The sequence below is a fragment of the Dendronephthya gigantea genome, unplaced genomic scaffold (genome assembly GCF_004324835.1).
Source record: "Dendronephthya gigantea isolate DGI-Jeju-01 unplaced genomic scaffold, DenGig_1.0 000183F, whole genome shotgun sequence".
In the NCBI taxonomy this organism is placed as follows: Eukaryota; Metazoa; Cnidaria; class Anthozoa; order Malacalcyonacea; family Nephtheidae; genus Dendronephthya; species Dendronephthya gigantea.
This window is the reverse complement of record NW_021163193.1, coordinates 162477-181034: the sequence shown is the minus strand read 5'-3', so window position 1 is coordinate 181034 and position 18558 is coordinate 162477. Positions and strand designations below refer to the sequence as shown.

The window sequence follows — 18558 nt, the reverse complement described above, 5'->3', positions numbered from 1 at the left end:
TTTACAAAGTTTTGTTGGATGATCATGAGTCCTGGAATCGAGTTGGACCAGAATACGATGCTGCTGACCACAACATCTCAAAACGATTTCGAGCGATCGTGTCGGTTAGACCTCGGTCTTGAGGATCCCATCGAGGAAGGCTCTCAAACGATTTACGATTATTTTAAAGACGATCTCACACGCGACAAAGAAGGCTGGTACGAGACTAGCTTACCGTGGACATCACATCATCCGCACCTTCCGTCGAACAAAAGAGGAAGCATAAGGAGACTTAACAACCTGGTGAAACGTCTCGAGAAAAGAGGAATTTACAAAGACTACAACGACATTATTCAAGATCAGCTCGTGAAAGGTATTGTCGAACCAGCACCTGACACAGCGAAGGGTAAAGAGTTTTACATTCCCTACAAGCCCGTCGTAAAGGAGACCGCAGAGACGACGAAACTTCGGGTCGTTTACGGCGCATCCGCCAAAGAATCGGCATCTGATCCATCCTTGAACGTTTCCTCCCCATCGTGCTGACTGCTGACCTCGAGAAAGCCTTCCTGCAAGTCCGGATACGCGAAAACCAACGAGATTCCCTACGCTTCCATTGGAAAGCACCAGATAGTGACGACCTCACAGTCTATCGGTTCACTAGGGCACTGTTTGGGCTGACCTGTTCTCCCTTCCTTTTTGGAGGTGTCCTGAACGAACACCTGAAGAGTTAGAGAAAAGATATCCTGCTCTGGTGGAAGAGATAAAAGGCGGCCTGTATGTCGATGATGTGATGGAGGGAGGTGATAATGTTGAAGAGGTCAAAGAGAGAAAGCGAAGACGGTTAGTATTTTTGAGGATGCTACTTTCCACCTGCATAAATGGCACTCAAACGTCTCCAAACTCGAGGATACCGACCAGAGCGCCGAGGAAGACAACGTGAGCAACCCGAAAACTACCTTCGCGAAACAGCAGCTGGGCACAAAAGGGACTTAGACGAAGATCCTCGGCATGGGTTGGAACAAAGCTCAAGACTGTTGTGGTAAACAAAGAACGAGACGCAGCATCTACGAAAAGGGAGGCCCTGTCGCAGGTTGCAAGTGTGTACGACCCACTCGGCCTGGTTTCCCCAACGACCCTAGTAGCAAAACTACTGTACCGTGAAATTTGTGAAGAGCAACTTGCCTGGGATGAAGAACTCGGTTCTTTAAAGAGACGATGGAAAGAGTGGTACGAAAACCTGCCAGGCCAGTACACGGTCCCTCGAACTTCAGTCCCTCACAGAGAGCCGGTACAGTCAATCACCCTTCACGGATTCGGGGACGCCAGTAAGAACGGAGTTTCTGCGGTCGTCTACGCAGTGGCAGAGCAAGAGAGCGGAACAACCCAAGGTATCGTGTGTGCGAAGTCCAGACTTGCGAAGAAGAGCCTCACGATTCCCCTTTTAGAGCTTGTCGCTGGTCATATGACCGCAAACCTAGTGACGAACGTCAGCGAGCGATCGGAATGGAGAAGGTGACCGAGATACACTGTTGGCTGGACTCGACAGTCGCGTTATATTGGATCAATTGACAAGGCGAATACCGGCAATTTGTATCCAACCGAGTGAAAAAGGTGAAAGAACTCGACCGGATCAGATGGCTTCATGTCCCAACGAAAGAGAATCCCGCTGACTTAGGGAGCCGCGGAGGAGATGTGGTGGGAAACGAGTTATGGAAGCACGGTCCTACGTGGCTTAACAACCAGGAGAAGTGGCCGCCGGAAGTTGTGCCTGTGGCGAGTTCGGATTCGAAGCAAGAGGGAAAACCGTCGACGCGAGTCAACGGCACACGAGGACGTATTTAATGCGGAAAACCCTTCGAATTTGTGCTTGGATTAACCGCTTCATCCAACACACCCAAAGGAAAGCAAAGTCCCTGGGACCGATAAAGACGCAGGAGATCGAAGACGCACGGTTGTGGTGGATTAAACGAGTTCAAGATGGAGCTAGGGACGCACCGGAATTCGAGAGTACGAAAATCGAGCTAAACCTCCAACCTAACCAGAACGGAATTCTAGAGTGTCGCGGGCGAATCGAAGGCGAGTACCCGGTATACTTGCCTGCGAATTCGCAGTTTTCGAAGAAACTAGTCAAACAAGCGCACATCATCACTCTTCACGGGGTAGTACCGGCGACCATGGCTGAAGTTCGTGAGCGATACTGGATACCTAGACTACGTCGTCTTGTGAAGCAGGTACGAAGCAAATGTCATGGATGTGTGCGATTCCGCGCTCGTGCGTATCACAGACCACCGCCTGGACGACTACCAGTTACGCGAACGCAAGGAGAAACCCCATTCCAAGTGATAGGAGTCGACTTCGCTGGACCAATCAAATACAAAACAGCAGGAAAAGCGGAAATGAAAGCGTACCTGGTACTTTACGCGTGCAGCCTCACAAGAGCAGTTCATTTGGAGGTGTTGAAATCGTTGGAGGTTGTCTAATTTCTGCCCCAGCTTAAAAAGATTGATCGCTCGAAGGGAGAGACCGCAAATCATATACTCAGATAATGCCACTACGTTCAACTCTGCGGCAAACTGGATGAAAAAGGCAATTGGAAATGAGATCATAAACGGTTTCCTTACGGACAAGGAGATTCATTGGAGGTTTAATCTGAGTCGCGCACCCTGGTGGGGTGGACAGTTCGAGCGGTTGATCGGTCTCTTTAAACGATGTTTTTATGAAAGTATAGGGAACGGTAATCGGAATGGAATGGAACGGAATTATAGCATGTACAAGAATTATATATATCTAACCTTTGAAGAAGACATGATCCTAGACATCGAAGTTGTAATGAACAATCGACCGTTTATATACGTTGAAGACGATGTAGAACAAACTGTTCTCACCCCCGCAAGAATGTTGCAGATAAATCCAGTTATCTTACCTGAAGTGGAATCGTATCACGTTGAGGACCACAGCCTTCGGAATAGAGCGAAGTTTCTTCGTAGATGCAAGGATTTGTTGTGGAGACGGTGGTATAGAGAATACGTTCGTGGGCTAAGTGATCGACACCGACAAGATAACGGAAAAAACGCAGACCATCCCAACCGTGGTGATGCTGTCATCATCGAAGGAGAGGAGAAGAACAGAAATTTATGGAAGATGGACGTAGTCGAAGAGCTGATTCGTTGGCGTGATGACGTAGTGAGGGGGGCAAAGATCAGGACGCCAAATGGAATTCTTGAACGTGCAATACAGTGACTCTACCCGATAGAACTTTCCTGTGACCTACCACCTCCAACCACGTTAAACCCAAACACCCCTCCCTTTCAACCGAAACGCGATGCAGCAGCAGCGGCAGCAATCCGCTTACGGGATCAAGCAGAAGATGAACGGTGACATTTATCCATATAAGGGCACTAATATTTGATTGCATTTAAGCTTGAATCAGTACCATAAGGTCAGACCCTTCGTAGACATATATCAGACCACTAAGATATATGGGGGGAGTGTGTCGGGACTGAGCGACAACGGGGCACATGAAATAATAGGTGATGAGACGCACTGCACAGAAATGGGAAGCAAAGTATGGGTAAATTAAGGGATCTGCACAAAACCAGTTAGTTAGTGATAGAGTGTCATAGTGTGCCAACGGAGCAAACGGTCTGTGACTCGAGAGACGAGATATTCGATATACTAACGTGAATTTTGTATGAAGATTTTAGTGTTTTATTTTTTCTTATTTGTTAATTAATATATCTTATAAAACCCATGCGAAATTGCGTTAATTTGAGACTAAACGATTGTCGAGGACTAGACGATAACTGAAAGGAGGCTAATTCTCGACATCTGATTATTTTATAGTTGCTGTTGCATCTCGACTTGGAGTAGAGAAACCGAACACTCTAAATCCAAATGTAGAATCGCTTCCTCACTTATCTGACGTATTCGACGGTAGACCAGAGTCGATCAGCAATTTCTCTTTGCGTTCTGGAAGCCATATTGTGTTACCCGAACGACCGATGACGCCAAATCTCGGCGCAACTCGTCCTACTGCTCGGTTTAAATCCCGCGCGAAATCTTCATCTGAAGTGGTGAGAGAAATAGCTTTAAGTAGCGTATAGAGGCTTTTCGCCATCAGACTTCCTTGTTTCGCTGTATTCTTGTAGTATATTGATTCGTCCCTTTAAGTGTATTGCTAAATGTATAGTTGCTTTACTTTGTAGATTTTATGAATTTTCAAACCTTAGAATACTTTTACTTTTAGAGGGAACAGCGACCACGTCATAATTCGAACGATGACTGGGAAATTCCAGAAGAAGAAGTGGAAATGGGTGAAAGGATAGGGTCCGGTTCATATGGGACGGTTTTCAAAGCGCAATGGCATGGTATGTTTGCATGCGCAGCAATAGCGTTGTACAGTATGTAGGTGGTTGTTTAGCAGAATCGATCGTAGCATCGTAAATTTTCGATTCCCTCTTCTAATAAAAAACAGATGAATTACACAACGGAAAACCCTATCTAGGATACCTTCTTAAGATACCTTCTTATGTGGGGCAAAATATATATAGAGTTTCGAGAAACTCCAGGATTGAATGTGCGCTGACTTTAAAAAAAAGAAAAGATCAATTATTACAATTATTGAAAAAAGAGAGTTGACGATTTTAGAAAAGGCCGATGAGGAGTCAGCACGATCAAATCTGTTGTTATTATCACGCAAAAACATGCTGAGCATTGTAATATTGATTGGTGGTACAGTATATGGAAGATTTTACATTTAACACTTATTTACTCTTGACCAATTAAACGCCACGAACACCAAATTTTGACTATATATATATATATATATATATATTAATATATATATATATATATATATATATATATATATACACCCATTTGCAAAAACGTTGGCCGCAGATAGATAGATAGATAGATACTCGAAGTCTAATTAGAATTGCATATGATTACATTTGCATGGGATTTCTATAATATTACACAACATATGCAATTCTAATTAGATTTTAAATATTTGACTATATATAAATATATAATATTAAATATATATATATATATATATATATATATATATATATATATATATATATATATATATATATTTATGTTATTTATGTTATTTACCAGATTGGAGGTCCGTATAGGGAAATATTTCTCAAGGTCTCAAAAACGGCCGAGGGACGTTTTGAGACCGAGGGAAATATTTCCCTATACGGACCGACTAAACTGGTAAATAATACATTTATTTTTTTCTTACGGTCCATTCATATTTTAGCGTCATGGCTCTGTGCTTATAAATCTCGCGTGGTCCGTACGGCCTCATACGGACCGCTCGCGTAGCCGTTGCAGGAAACGCTAAAATATGAATTCAGACTGCAAGAAAAAAATTAAATAATAATATTTGATATTTCTAATCCGGCTGTGAGGTTCCATCCATGTCAAAATAGGATTCAGACATTTCATTCCTATCGATCAAACTTTTACAAGTAAGCAACATATGAAAAGACAGAAAAGAGTATCATTTTACATATAGTTATAGTTTTCACATAAAATTGCTTAAAAAGAGAAAATCGCTTTTCCTCTACAAACAACGAAAAATTTTCCCCCAGTGCGTCTGTCTGTCGATTGACGTGTTTTTGGCCATTCCCCTTAGGCACAGTTGCTGTAAAACGACTAAATATAACCGATCCTACACCTGCCCAGCTTCAAGCCTTTAAGAACGAAGTGGCTGTATTACGGTAAGCACCTGGAGAAATTTGCTATTTTATACATGTTTTAGAGCTTTATCAGATATTTTTAGTTAACAAAGATTTCAATGAATACTGACGGTACAACTACACCCATAACCAAATCACGAGCAACAGCTTTCGCCATTGCGGAAAAATCAACATATTTGTGATGATTTGGGACGTAGAAATTAGCCTTAAATACAGTGTTGTCTCAGGTTATTATAATTATGCAAATCAGTTTTCTTTTTTTATTTCGGTTTTTATGTAAAAGTTTTCTTGTTGAATTTGACAAATTATCTTATAAAAGTCCAAATAAGGTGTCTTATTTCAAAGTGTCCAATATCCGGGTAGCTATAAGTCCATGTAGTTTTCTGTTGAGTTATCACATAAGCCGAGCAGGTTTGCTTCTAAAATTGGGAAGATGCGGGAAGGACTTAGAAGGCAATAATTGTCACCAACCTAAAATGTAGTAAAACTGAACTTCAAATATCCAAGATGCAAAAGAGAAACAATGGCAATATAAAAAGCTGTAGACTATGGCAAATTATCCGTTGTTGGCAAGCAGCGAAGTGTTGATGCGGGATCAGGAGTTGCAAACATCAACCTGTTCAGTAGCGTAGCCAGCCTGACGATTTGTCCTGTCCTATGCTAATATTTTGGAGTTCATTGACTGTGAAAACAATTAATGAATTTGCACATAAATGAATGATTTTAATAACTGGAAATTTACATAGCGGGACAAAATCGTCAGGCTGGCTATGCCACTGAAGGTGTAAATTGGTGTCAAAGAAATTAGCTTCATTAAGAAATCTAATAGAAGGCCACCTTCCAGAGTCGTTTTTTGCAACTGATTGTATCTTTATTGGCATGACAATGCGCCATCACATACATACAACTAATGCAACTCGTCAATTTTTGGAGCAAAATAGAAATTCTGGTAGCTAAAAAGTTACTTTCGGTGCCCTAGCTCCTGCGAGGCTTGATCTTTATCTGCATGATTGAGAACTTCTGAGTAATGGTAAAAAAGTTTTATGTTGGGGATAGGCAGTACGACAGTATAAAACTCTTAAAATTTGAATAGCTCGTAAAACTAGACGGATTGTTTGCCTGGTTTGCTTTTCAATGGTGATTATTCGACCGTACTGGATTCCAATGACCGGTCACAATTAAAAAAAAAAAACAAGCGAAAAATTTCTTGCAATCGGAAAAACCACCTTAAGAAGACAATAGTGTCCAACCATTCAACGTGATGAGACTATGCCAAACAACACCGAAAGTAATGAAAACAAGAAAGACGGAACTGATCTCTTCTAAAAATTTCATGTTTTTTATGGTTAGAAAAGTTGGTAATGATACTTCGACTCGCACATACAAATATAGAATACGCTACCAAAGGCTTTTCAATTTCTGTCTTCCCTGGCTTATGTCAATTGTCCTTGATTGAGGATGAATGTGCTCTTGCATGTGATGTATATGTCAATATCTTTTTACATAAAGACTAAACAACTATATTTAACTGTTTAAGACTAAACAACTATTTTTAATTGTTTGAAATTTAGAATTCCCCAGTCTTATCTTAGAGGATGAATGATGATCAAAAATAATATATATATTGAAGGGATACTTACAGCCAATTCAAGCTTGTCCTCTTGAACTCCGAGTGCAAGAGGGAACTTGAGATTTAACCTATATATAACTGTCCTATAGGACAATATGTATATATACATGCATATAAGCCAGTATATATGTCCGATATTCTATTCTGTTTTCTCTATAGTAACCTTGACATATTATCCTGCTGTATATCAAAACAGTCGAATACTCGTACTAATAAATAACAATTTTTCCATTTTCAGAAAAACGAGGCATATTAACGTGTTACTATTTATGGGATGTATATCGAAACCGTCCTTAGCGATAGTCACTCAATGGTGCGAAGGTTCGACGTTGTATCGACATCTTCACGTAAACGAATCAAAATTTGAGATATTACAACTATTGGATATTGGCAGACAAACAGCCCAAGGAATGGAGTAAGTATCTCTGATTTAATTAACCCAAAAGTAACAATGAAATATCAATTCTCAATGTAAGAAATAAAATGAAATAACTTTTCCCTATTATTGTGTACCTTCTTGACCTGGAAACTCCGCGCTTCATAATAACAAAACACCTGGGTCAGTGGTATAAAAGACTAGTTAAGTAGTTTAGGGAAGATTTGGCCAATCAAAGTTGTTTAGCGTGTTAATCGGCCATGAAGTTCTACTTGTCAAATTAAATTTATATGGATTCGATGCCGTAAACCTACAAATATTCAAAAACTATCTAATGCATCGAAAGCAGTATGCCGAAGTTAACTGGTGCAAATCAACGCGTTGCTCAGAGTATTTTGGGCCTACTTTTGTTCTTAGTATTTATAAACGACCTACTTTCATATATATCAAATTACAGAAGAGGACTGCTCGGGTGATCTTGGGAACTGATAGATACTAGAGGTCAATTCATAATTTTACTAAATTAGGTTGGATACCGTTTTACCACGAAATAAAGATCAACTCACTTATGTATAAGAACCTGCATGGCCAAACATCAAAATATAGTGATAATTTACTAACAAATAACTACTCGATACCTGACAGAGAAACAAGATATGGAAAGCTGAACTTAGTCTGCCCTAAATTTAACCGGGTAACTGAAGGAGGTAGATCAATTACGGTGACGAGTATAAAATTTTGGAACAGTCTCCCAATGGAAATGAAAAGACCTATACCTGCCACCCCCTAAAATAAAGTCGTTATTATTATTATTATTTAACTATACAAAATGTAGTTAAAGAGTTTTATACAACCGGCCCCAGGGCCAACAAACGGTCGATCACATTGTTAAAGATGTGCATGTTTCCCTCTCATCTTAACCGTAATCTACCAGCGCATAATTTTCGTCCTCCATGTATTTGCAAACGCCCGAGGGATACATTATTATAACTTGTTTTGTTTTAGTTATCTCCATGCGAAATCAATCATTCATCGAGATTTGAAGTCAAATAGTATCCTTTGCATTAAAATTCTACAGAAAAAGGTTGTGGGCACATCACAGGTAAGTCGTATAAATACAATAAACGAAGGTTTCGGAAACATTTGGGGGGGAATGATAAAGAATAATTTACAAAAGATGATATAGGATTTGTCAATGGGAAGCGCACTCGTATGCAAATTTAATGTGTGTATATTCGTGTGTTTTCTAACTATACATAAATACAGTTAACGCTCCATTTCGGATAGACACAACATTTTAAATCATAAAAGGACCAAACGAGACACCAAACACGCAATCAGTTGTGGGAGAAAGGGATACGAGGAAGAAGTGCTCCAAATATAATGTAGATAAGGTCGAAGTTACACCTTACTCGTCACAGCTTTATGCTTGTAGTTTATGGTACAATTAATTATATAGTCCTTGCCAAGCACTCTGATGTCCTCAGGGGTCGTGGATCCGCATGTTGGACGTCCTCAGGGGTTTAACAGCTGCTCCCCAGTATTGGACTTCACCCAAAAGGGGTCATAGCTCCCCAGATATAGGTATCCAAATGTCCAAAGGGTCGTGGATCCCCATGATGGTCATTGTTTACTTAGGTATAGACAAAAATGCATGTAGATTTATGCGAGTCTATAGGGTAGAGGGTGACCTTCGGGAGCACTTCATCCCCCAGAACCAATGTTTATTAATTGAAAATACATTGAACAAAGTGTTTTTGTTATTTTTTTTTATTATCTATTTATTTTATTTTTATCATGGTTTTATGCAAATTGGTGCAAAATCGCGAAGATGGATGGGCGGGTTGGAAAAGCTTTTAAGAATGTTTAACGAAAGTTACCCCTTTGAGCTTTAGGTATAGAATGCGTCAGATATGTTTGGTAGTGCCACAATGTTAACAACATGAGCCCCTATTGGTTAAGCGGTACTGTTTCCGGTGGCGTACGTTGCTAATTGGCTGCTTGCTAATTGCCTTGAGGCTTACACGTGCAGGATCACGCAGCATCCGTCGGGTCCAGCGGTAAACAAATTAGATGGGAAGACTTTGCACCAGTCCGCAATTTCTTATCCGAAAGCTTGTTTCGTTAACTTAACTTCATGCCGCCTATTGGCAGGAATAAACATGCTTGTAAACTATAACATGAACACAGATACATGACAAACAATTATACCTGACTGTTGACTTCCCAATTTAATAAATCTCAACCACAGCATCGGACAAAAAAAATATATATGTGTTCCGTCCGCGTTACGCAAGGGCCAACCTAATATGCGGATTTAGCATTTACGCTAGCCCAAATCTTAATGACGAAAAGACTACGGCAGTTTTAAACACCTGGAAAGTGTTTGGGGAGAGGGCGTTAATTTTGTTGCGAAAAGATGGCTCCCTTGTGCTTACCTAAGTCCTAGTCAGCTTATATCAATCGTGATTTGTTGCATCAGTATTCATCAATGTTACATCAAGTTCTGTTGCCTTTGACCAAAACTGTGTAGATATCTTTCTTCAAGAAGATTTAACGGTGAAGATTGGCGACTTTGGTTTGGCAACCATAAAATCAAGGTGGAGTGGGCAGAATTTTGAACAACCATCAGGCTCGATATTGTGGATGGTATGTATGATCACGAATACAACGAGATAGAAACGTGTTATATGAGTTCACCGAGTTTTATTTGTATTCGATCATCATTCCCAAACTTTGTTTTCGTCCGATATTCTTTCGCTTAAAGCAAAGGCAATCTTTGTATATTTTAAGGCTCCCGAAATAATACGGATGAAAGAATCTCATCCTTATTCCAACAAGTCCGACGTCTATGCTTATGGCATTGTGTTGTATGAACTAACTTCCCGAACTCTTCCCTACGCAAATATTGGAAACAAAGATCAAGTAAGTTTCACTAAGCATTTATATAAGTGGGGTTCATCTTCTAATATTTCACTATATGTTCGAGGTTTTCGTTGAGCAGGAGTGAGCTAATAGCCCCATTTATACTAGAGACGGATCATCCGTCTAGGCAAACTTGGCCAGGCAAAAGATATAGTTCCTCTTTTAGTTCGTGTGTGTGTGAACACAGGCAAACAGACGGATCAACTGTCAACACGAATTATCCGCATAGTTTGAATGAGTAGTTCGTCTTGACGCATCGTCCGTCTGTTAGTATAAATACGGGGTGGGGACGAACTACGGCAAATTCATCATAAAACGGCCTTTTATACCGTAGAGTGTAACTCTTTTCTATCCGCGTCCATCCTTCCATCCCGTAAATTCAACTCCGTCCCTTAATGTCAACTTTTATCTATAACTTTATCGGTAATTCGAACAGGAACACTATTAATACCTGCCATGCGAATTCGTTTCCACTATTCCCGTGCACTTTCTAAACTAAATAATTTTTTCTTTTATTTTAAAAAATTAAAAATCTTCTCATGCCATATTGCAAGCCAAGTTGCTCTGAGTGAAAAGAAGACTTGCATATAGGAATCTTCAATCACAATAGTTACCCAGATCAGACACACCCAATGGTGGAAAATAGACCATTTTTGCAAAAATGAACTAGGTTTTAACGCTAGAACGACGCAAAATATTTTTGCCAATAAGTTTGTATTTAATTGAGAACGTCAGCAAATTGTCCTTTCGCGAAATATTTTTTAAAAGATGCAGTTTTTTGTAGCCTGTATGAGCATAAAATCGACTGCAAATATTCGCATTATAAATATTCGAAGAATAACATTTGACGTTTAGTCCCTGAAGATGTTGTACTGTTTTGACGTTTTGAAGGTTGAATGTTTAACCATTATACTAAGCTGTAAAAGTCCATAAATTGTAACTGGGCCATTGAATTATAAATTTCCTGTTGGCAGCATCTGAAAAACGGGTGATGTTAACTTCACAGTTTTTCATTATATTTGGCTATATTTGATTAATCTGAGTCATGTCATAATATAAGCTTAGATTTTGCTAGCTCAAGAAATTGGTTGTTTCGATTAAATTGGCGAGGGGTCACTATTAGCATGCATATAGTTTTAGTAATGTTATAATAGCACCGAGTGGGGTGAAATTTTCGTTCACGACATGAAGTGAAATTATCTATCAATTTGTGACGAATTCTGCTCCGGCCCGTGATGGTATTATCTCAATTTCCTCCAATTTTTTTTTGGAAAAGTGTTAGTCGCATGAAAAGAAATTACTAAGAAGGCTTTTTTCGTTGTAAAAAACTTTCATGTATAAAAATACAAGAAATATAAAGGTATTCTGACATTTCACGCACGGAATAGTTCATTAAAATGGAGCCTTAGATCAAACCACAGTTATTAGAATATACATGGTTTGGAGACTAGATCGAAGTACAATTAAACTCATTATAGTTATTTCCAGGTTTATGCAAAAATGGTTTCTTATCCGTCACATGTCTATTGTATTTTCCCCCGACTAACCAATAGCAATGGCTTGGCTTAGCTCCTCGACCGTGACTTAAACAACACGTTAATTCAGACCTTACTATTGGTTTATTTGTTCAAAATACAATAGACACGTGACGAATAAGGAACAGGAGTTCTATTGTAGCTTTATGTCTACTAGTCTCTAAACCACTTATATTCGATTAACTGTGATCAAACAAACTTCCTAAAACTAAATTATTAATAGTGTTGACAAAATTCTTGTTAATATATTTTCCTTTACAGATATTGTACATGGTGGGAAGGGGTTTCCTAAGAGTGGACCTTACTAAGATACGATCTGACACCCCAAAATCTTTAAAACGATTGTTAATGGACTGTATAAACTACCACAGAGACGAACGTCCGCTGTTTCAACAGGTATATATGCGACATAATAACAACTAAAAGGCCTGCAGCAATCGGAGCTTATTTTCTTAGTAGATAACAGGGTGTGTCAAAAAGCGCAACTTCGGAATTTCCAAATTAAAAGAAGCTGTTGTGAAATAAATATGAATACGATAACATGCATGCATTTAGAATTTTATTATTACAATAACATCATCATTATATATTATTACAATAACATCATTATTATAATATTAGCCATTTGTTATGTATTCTTACCCCAATTAAATCTAAACTTAGTCGAACAGCATGAAAAGAACGGTTTATTTGTTCTTCTTGCAGGAATTGCCGTATCATGCGAGCGAAATCAAATCGCGCATCGGAAAATTAGCCAAAGCTGTGCACCACAACTCCTTTGGAGACAAAACTGTGACGTAGATAAACACGCTCACATACACATTTTAAATACTAGTGTATTTCGCGCCAAAACAGACTTGCGACGACGAAAAAAAATAAAATTTTCAACTCCGTCGCTGACGCCAGAGTAACAAGTAACAATTTGAGTCACTAAGGTTTGAGTTCCACTGAACAAGCAAAAATCTTCTTGCAGCTATGTCCACTTTGCAGAACGGCAGCGTAGGGAGGCACGTTCCTCCCAACTTAAAGGGTGATGAGAAAAAGTGCACCCTAAAAAGTACCCTTTTTGCACTGCTAGCTTGCCGCTTGCAATATTCGGGTAACAAGATAGGAACCTAGTGGCATTGCTGACGACCTTTAAGTCAGCTGCATATTGCCCTAACTACACGGCTCAATGTTCATATCTCAACTTATTTGTGGCTCGTATTCTTTCAGATTCTCGCTGAGATGGACTCCTTAATTCAATCGCTACCGAAAATTCATCGCAGTACGTCGGAACCAATTTCATTAAATCGAACTCGTTTCTCCTCAGAAGACGGTGTATTTCTAAGTAATGGTTCACCAGACACGCCTATTCACAGTCCTTATATTGGAGCGTTTCCCTTATTTCAAGGTGTAAATATAAATTCACATTACTGATCACCTAAACAGTGTGATTCGGAATTGGAAGATTGTTAGAGCCAAAACCTAGTGATGGCTGATTGCGAGAAGCACATTATTGGCATTGTTGTCGGTCAATAAGTCTGTCCGATATGACTGCAACCCGAGGACAAATACGTTGATGGGCACAGAATCACTCTCAACACCGCGGAAAAATATCTGCGTGCACGTTATCCTGGTCGGTACATGTTACTGGTAAATGTTTGAACAGGCTGTTTCGAACCATCACAAAAACTCGAAATGAGAAATAAAAGGAAGATACTCCATTGTGTGTCTCTACCACTGATATGAATAAACCTGGATCACCCATCCAGTAAAGACATACCTGCATGGCTATGGTCAGATTTCGGGCACATAAACAAACATAATATACTTAACAGTCAAATACAGTCAGATAGTTCAAGAAATAGAAGAAATTGACGTAATGGTGACTGTTAACAAATATTGTATCATCGAAAACGTTTTTGTTTATCCACTGAGCAACTTCTTTTCACCTCCGATACGTTTTTCCGCTAGATAAAGGAGATTGGCACGTTCGTGTTAAACTTTGGGATTGTCCCTTTCAATCTCAGTTGGTTAAGAAACCTGGTTTTCTAAGAGTTCTCTTAACTTTTAAAATTTTGTTATGAAAATTTTGCGAAAGTTCAAAGTCGTCTCAAATTGTCAGCAAAAACAAGTAATATTATTTTATACTTAAGTTCACTACATATTTTTATTATTTGGCACACGTGCAGACATTTTTCCGCGTTGAATTGAAGTTTATAAGTTCACGGCAACCAGGGACCAGTTGTATAAAAGACACGTTAACTTTTAACTGTATAGTTAAGGAAAGAATCGGACAATCAGAGTCGTGTATTTCTGAGTTAAGTAGACCGGCATCGCAAAAGCGTAGGTTCGATGACCTATTGTTGACTTATTTTCCCTTCCACTTTTCCTGGCTTGAATTTGAAGTGTGTATAATTCCACTCAAAATTAAGACCCTTGAAACCTCTAGAGTTTACGTGCATGGAGTAAAGTGCCAAAAATCACAATTGATTTACCCTCACCTATACAAAATGTAGTTAAAGAGTTTTATACAACTGTTCCATGCAGGTTTATAATCCATCGCAATTATCGCTACTCTGGTCTAATTAATGAAAGTAATCACCATACGAAGATCACTTTCACGACCCACTAGACCGGAGTGTCCCTGGTGAAGACACTAGAACGGAGTGTCCCTGATGAAGACACTAGACTGGAGTGTAGAAACGTTGGGTCGTGCATGTAATCTTCGTTTGGTGATTACTTTCATTATTTAAACCGGAGTAGCGATAATTGCGATTTTCCCGCGTTGTCACGTCTACCATAAGGTGAACAATTTTAAATGCACAAATGTATGAGGACTCACATAAAAGCCTTAAGCAGCGAATGTACACTTACAGTTTCAGCAGATATTTGTCCAAAAAACCTCGGATGGTTTATATAGTGATAGGAGAGTTTTTTAAACATCGAAGTGTAATTTAGAGATTTTAATCTTAATTGTAGACAGTATGGCGTAACAAATGAGCTATCCAGTAGTTCAATTAATTTGAATTAATATTCGATACGAGTGAATGAATCGTAATCAATATTTATATTATTGGTTGTACATACGATTTAGTTTGGATTACGGCTCATTTCATCTTAACCTTGCTCATTTAAACATGACTAGAAATACATGTAACTGAATGGTAGTTACTACCTTTCAAAACTGATATATTTACAGAGAGTTTTTGTATAAAGAAATCAACTGTGTAAAAAAATGTGGCCGGGTCGTATACGTATTGGGTGCATGAGAACAAAATTTCACGAATTCCACGTCGATTCGACGTGAGGACTAAAGATGGTGCCAAGGAGTAAGAATGTGCATTTTTGGACCACACGCTAATTTATTATTTCGTGCATACAGATTATGGTATTTCAGTGCATTTTTTTATCTCATAGTAATTATACTAGCATGGATTAGAATCTATGCCAAATTCCCTTATTTAGTAAAACGTGATCTTATAGTTGGAATTCTAGTAATTCTTCTTTCATTTCGAGTTACACTGGTATTGTTAATTATAATCAGGGATCGGATTGGAATTTTACGTTCCAATCTCATACTAATGCCAGCATGCATGGATTGGAATTATGCCAAATTCTCTTATGTATTAAATTAAAGTTGGATTCTAGTAATTCTTCATTCATTTCGAGTTACACTGGTATTGTTAAACATAATCAGGGATCGGTTTAAAATCTTCAGTACCATCCAATCTCATAGTAATTATACTAGCATGGATTTGAATCTATATGGCAATTGCCAAATTCTCTTTTTAGTTAAACATGATCTAATAGTTGAGATATAGCAATTATTCATTTCGAGTTACACTGGTATTGTTAATTATAATCGGGGATCTGGTTGGAATCCTAAGTTCCCATCTCAGAGTAAATGATACCAGCATGGATTGGAATCTATGCCAAATTCTCTTCTTTAGTAAAACGTGATCTAATAGTTGAGATCTAGTATTTCTTCATTCATTTTGAGTTACACTGGTATTGTTTGAATTGGAATCTTACATACATTCTAATCTCATATCAATTATACCAGGGGGGACTGGGATTTATGGCTAAATTCTCTTTGGCAGCTATAACCCCAAATAATAATTGGGATTCTATAGTATTTCTTGTAATCTAACCCCATCCAATGTAATTTTTTTTTATACTGGCAGATAATGAAGTCAAGAAAATTAATTTCTATTCGCGGAAATGCAATTAATGTATTGTTATTATTTCCTTCTACATACTTTACTATTTTAAACTGAATTAACTGTTAGATATGTACCAACTATACAGGGTGTATAAAAAAAAATGTCCCAAATGTAAAATTTCCGTTTTTCAGGATATTTTGCAGAATTTTGCAATTTTTTGTGTTGCTAGAGATAGTTAAGACTTATTTGGTATACCTAGGCCAAGTTTGGTTTTTCATTAACAAAATTATGTTACCGGGGGGGTGGTTCCTTTCCACTGATATTGAGAGGGCTTGCGCGCGAAAATGTGAAGCTGAAATTGAGATATTATTTAGCTGTCTAAAAGTAGGAAAGCTTTTTAATAAACTGTCAAAGTTTCAGGAAAAATAATGCAAACTGGGAGCAACGCGCGACCCCTAAAAGTGACAAATATTTCATTGCGCGCAGTGGATTAAATGCATGGTTGATTTTAGCGTGACCGATCTCATGCAAGGCTGGGCAAATGAATAAATTAAAGCGAGAAACCGAACAAGAAGACGAAGCGATTTAAAAACAAGATTTTTATTCTTGATGTTAATCCTCAACATTTCCACCATTTCTTTCTAAGCAAACTGCGGCTCGTCTGAGTATGGTAAACACTGAACGGCGAACCACATTTGTCTGTCCTGCCTCAAATTATCCATTTCGTTCGAAATTCTTTCTTGCAAATCGCCTACGCTACCACCGGCAAATCTAGGCGAATGGACAGACAAATGGTTCGCTGTTCAGTGTTTCGTATGCTCAGACAAGCCGCAGTTTGCTTAGAATGAAATGGTGGACATGCTGAGGATTAACATCACGAATAAATCGCTTTGTTTTTGTGTTCAGTTTCTCGCTTTAATTTATTCATTTGCCCACCTTGTATGAGATCGGTCACGCTGAAATCAACGATGCATTTAATCCACTGCGTGCAATGAAATATTTGTCACCTTTAGGGGTCGCGCGTTGCTCCCAGTATGCATTATTTTTCCTGAAACTTTGACAGTTTATTAAAAAGCTTTCCTACTTTTAGACAGCTAAATAATATCTCAATTTCAGCTTCACATTTTCGCGCGCAAGCCCTCTCAATATCAGTGGAAAGGAACCACCCCCCCGGTAACATAATTTTGTTAATGAAAAACCAAACATGGCCTAGGTATACCAGATAGTCTTAACTATTTCTAGGGACACAAAAATTTGCCAAATTCTGCAAAATATCCTGAAAAACGGAATTTTTACATTTGGGACATTTTTTTGATACACCCTGTATATCAATCTAAATAGAGGGCCATTCATTCAACTGTAAACAAACTGGAATAATAACTTTTGAGCTAAAATACCTGCCAAGTTTTGAGCCGTATATGAAATTAAAGCTATTAAAAAATTTCATGTAGAAATTTCGAGGCTTTAGCCTAAAGAGAAATATCTAAAAAATAATTCAAAATTGGTAATTGTTTTTGTTTTTTTCAAATATTTGCTTGGTAGTTTAAGTTTTGAAATTTTTACACTAAATATAACTTTTCAATAGCTTTAATTTGACACAAAGCCCAACGTCTGGCGTCAAGTATTTCGTCTCAAAACTCAGAAAAACTATTTTGGCTTCAAGCTGAATAGAGATGTTTGTCAGGAGTTATCTTTCTAGTTTTATAGGGTTCACTGGGGCTATTCCAGTCCAGCTAAACTACCTGTCCAGGATATAGAAATATTATAGTGAATACAATGATAAGTTTCTGTGTGGGTAGCCAAGTTTGAAATTCTTCAGGCCATGCAGTTGAGGCACTTTCTATTTGATTGGTGCATTCGCCAAACAAGCATGTTAATATTTTTTTATAATATATTTTCAACAAACTACCCACAGAAAAACCAGACAGCAGTCTTCAGATTACAAATATGCTTTCCACGATATATTTGCATAGGCTTGGAAATATGGGGAAGGTTAAACGGAGTAGAAACTGAAAATATTGTATAATTAACTACAGGTCTTTCTCTCGATAAATAACTGTCTTGTGAAAGGAAATTTTACAACACGAACGGAAGCAAAGCGTCACGATACATACATAGCGAACGCTAACTTGGTAGACTGGAAGTAATAAGAAATAGTTATTTAACTTGTTGGGTTGATACTATAGATAACTGTAGGGATGCTTTTCCCTGTCGCGTTTTTTGCTCGTACGTACGTACACGGACGTAAGAG

General features: G+C 38.5%; 1 protein-coding gene across 1 annotated transcript in view; it reads left to right on the top strand.

The window, feature by feature from the left end:
- Window positions 1-15536, top strand: part of LOC114538412 (serine/threonine-protein kinase B-raf-like) — a 33921-nt gene extending 18385 nt beyond the window's left edge. Inside the window, exons 11-19 of the mRNA XM_028559589.1 lie at window positions 3823-4052; window positions 4226-4346; window positions 5630-5714; window positions 7562-7738; window positions 8705-8751; window positions 10233-10348; window positions 10493-10624; window positions 12421-12555; window positions 13375-15536. Of these exons, the coding sequence (XP_028415390.1) occupies window positions 3823-4052; window positions 4226-4346; window positions 5630-5714; window positions 7562-7738; window positions 8705-8751; window positions 10233-10348; window positions 10493-10624; window positions 12421-12555; window positions 13375-13578 (1247 nt within the window). The 3' untranslated portion in view covers window positions 13579-15536. The remainder of the gene's footprint in view (window positions 1-3822; window positions 4053-4225; window positions 4347-5629; window positions 5715-7561; window positions 7739-8704; window positions 8752-10232; window positions 10349-10492; window positions 10625-12420; window positions 12556-13374) is intronic.
- The last annotated feature ends 3022 nt before the right edge of the window (window positions 15537-18558 follow it).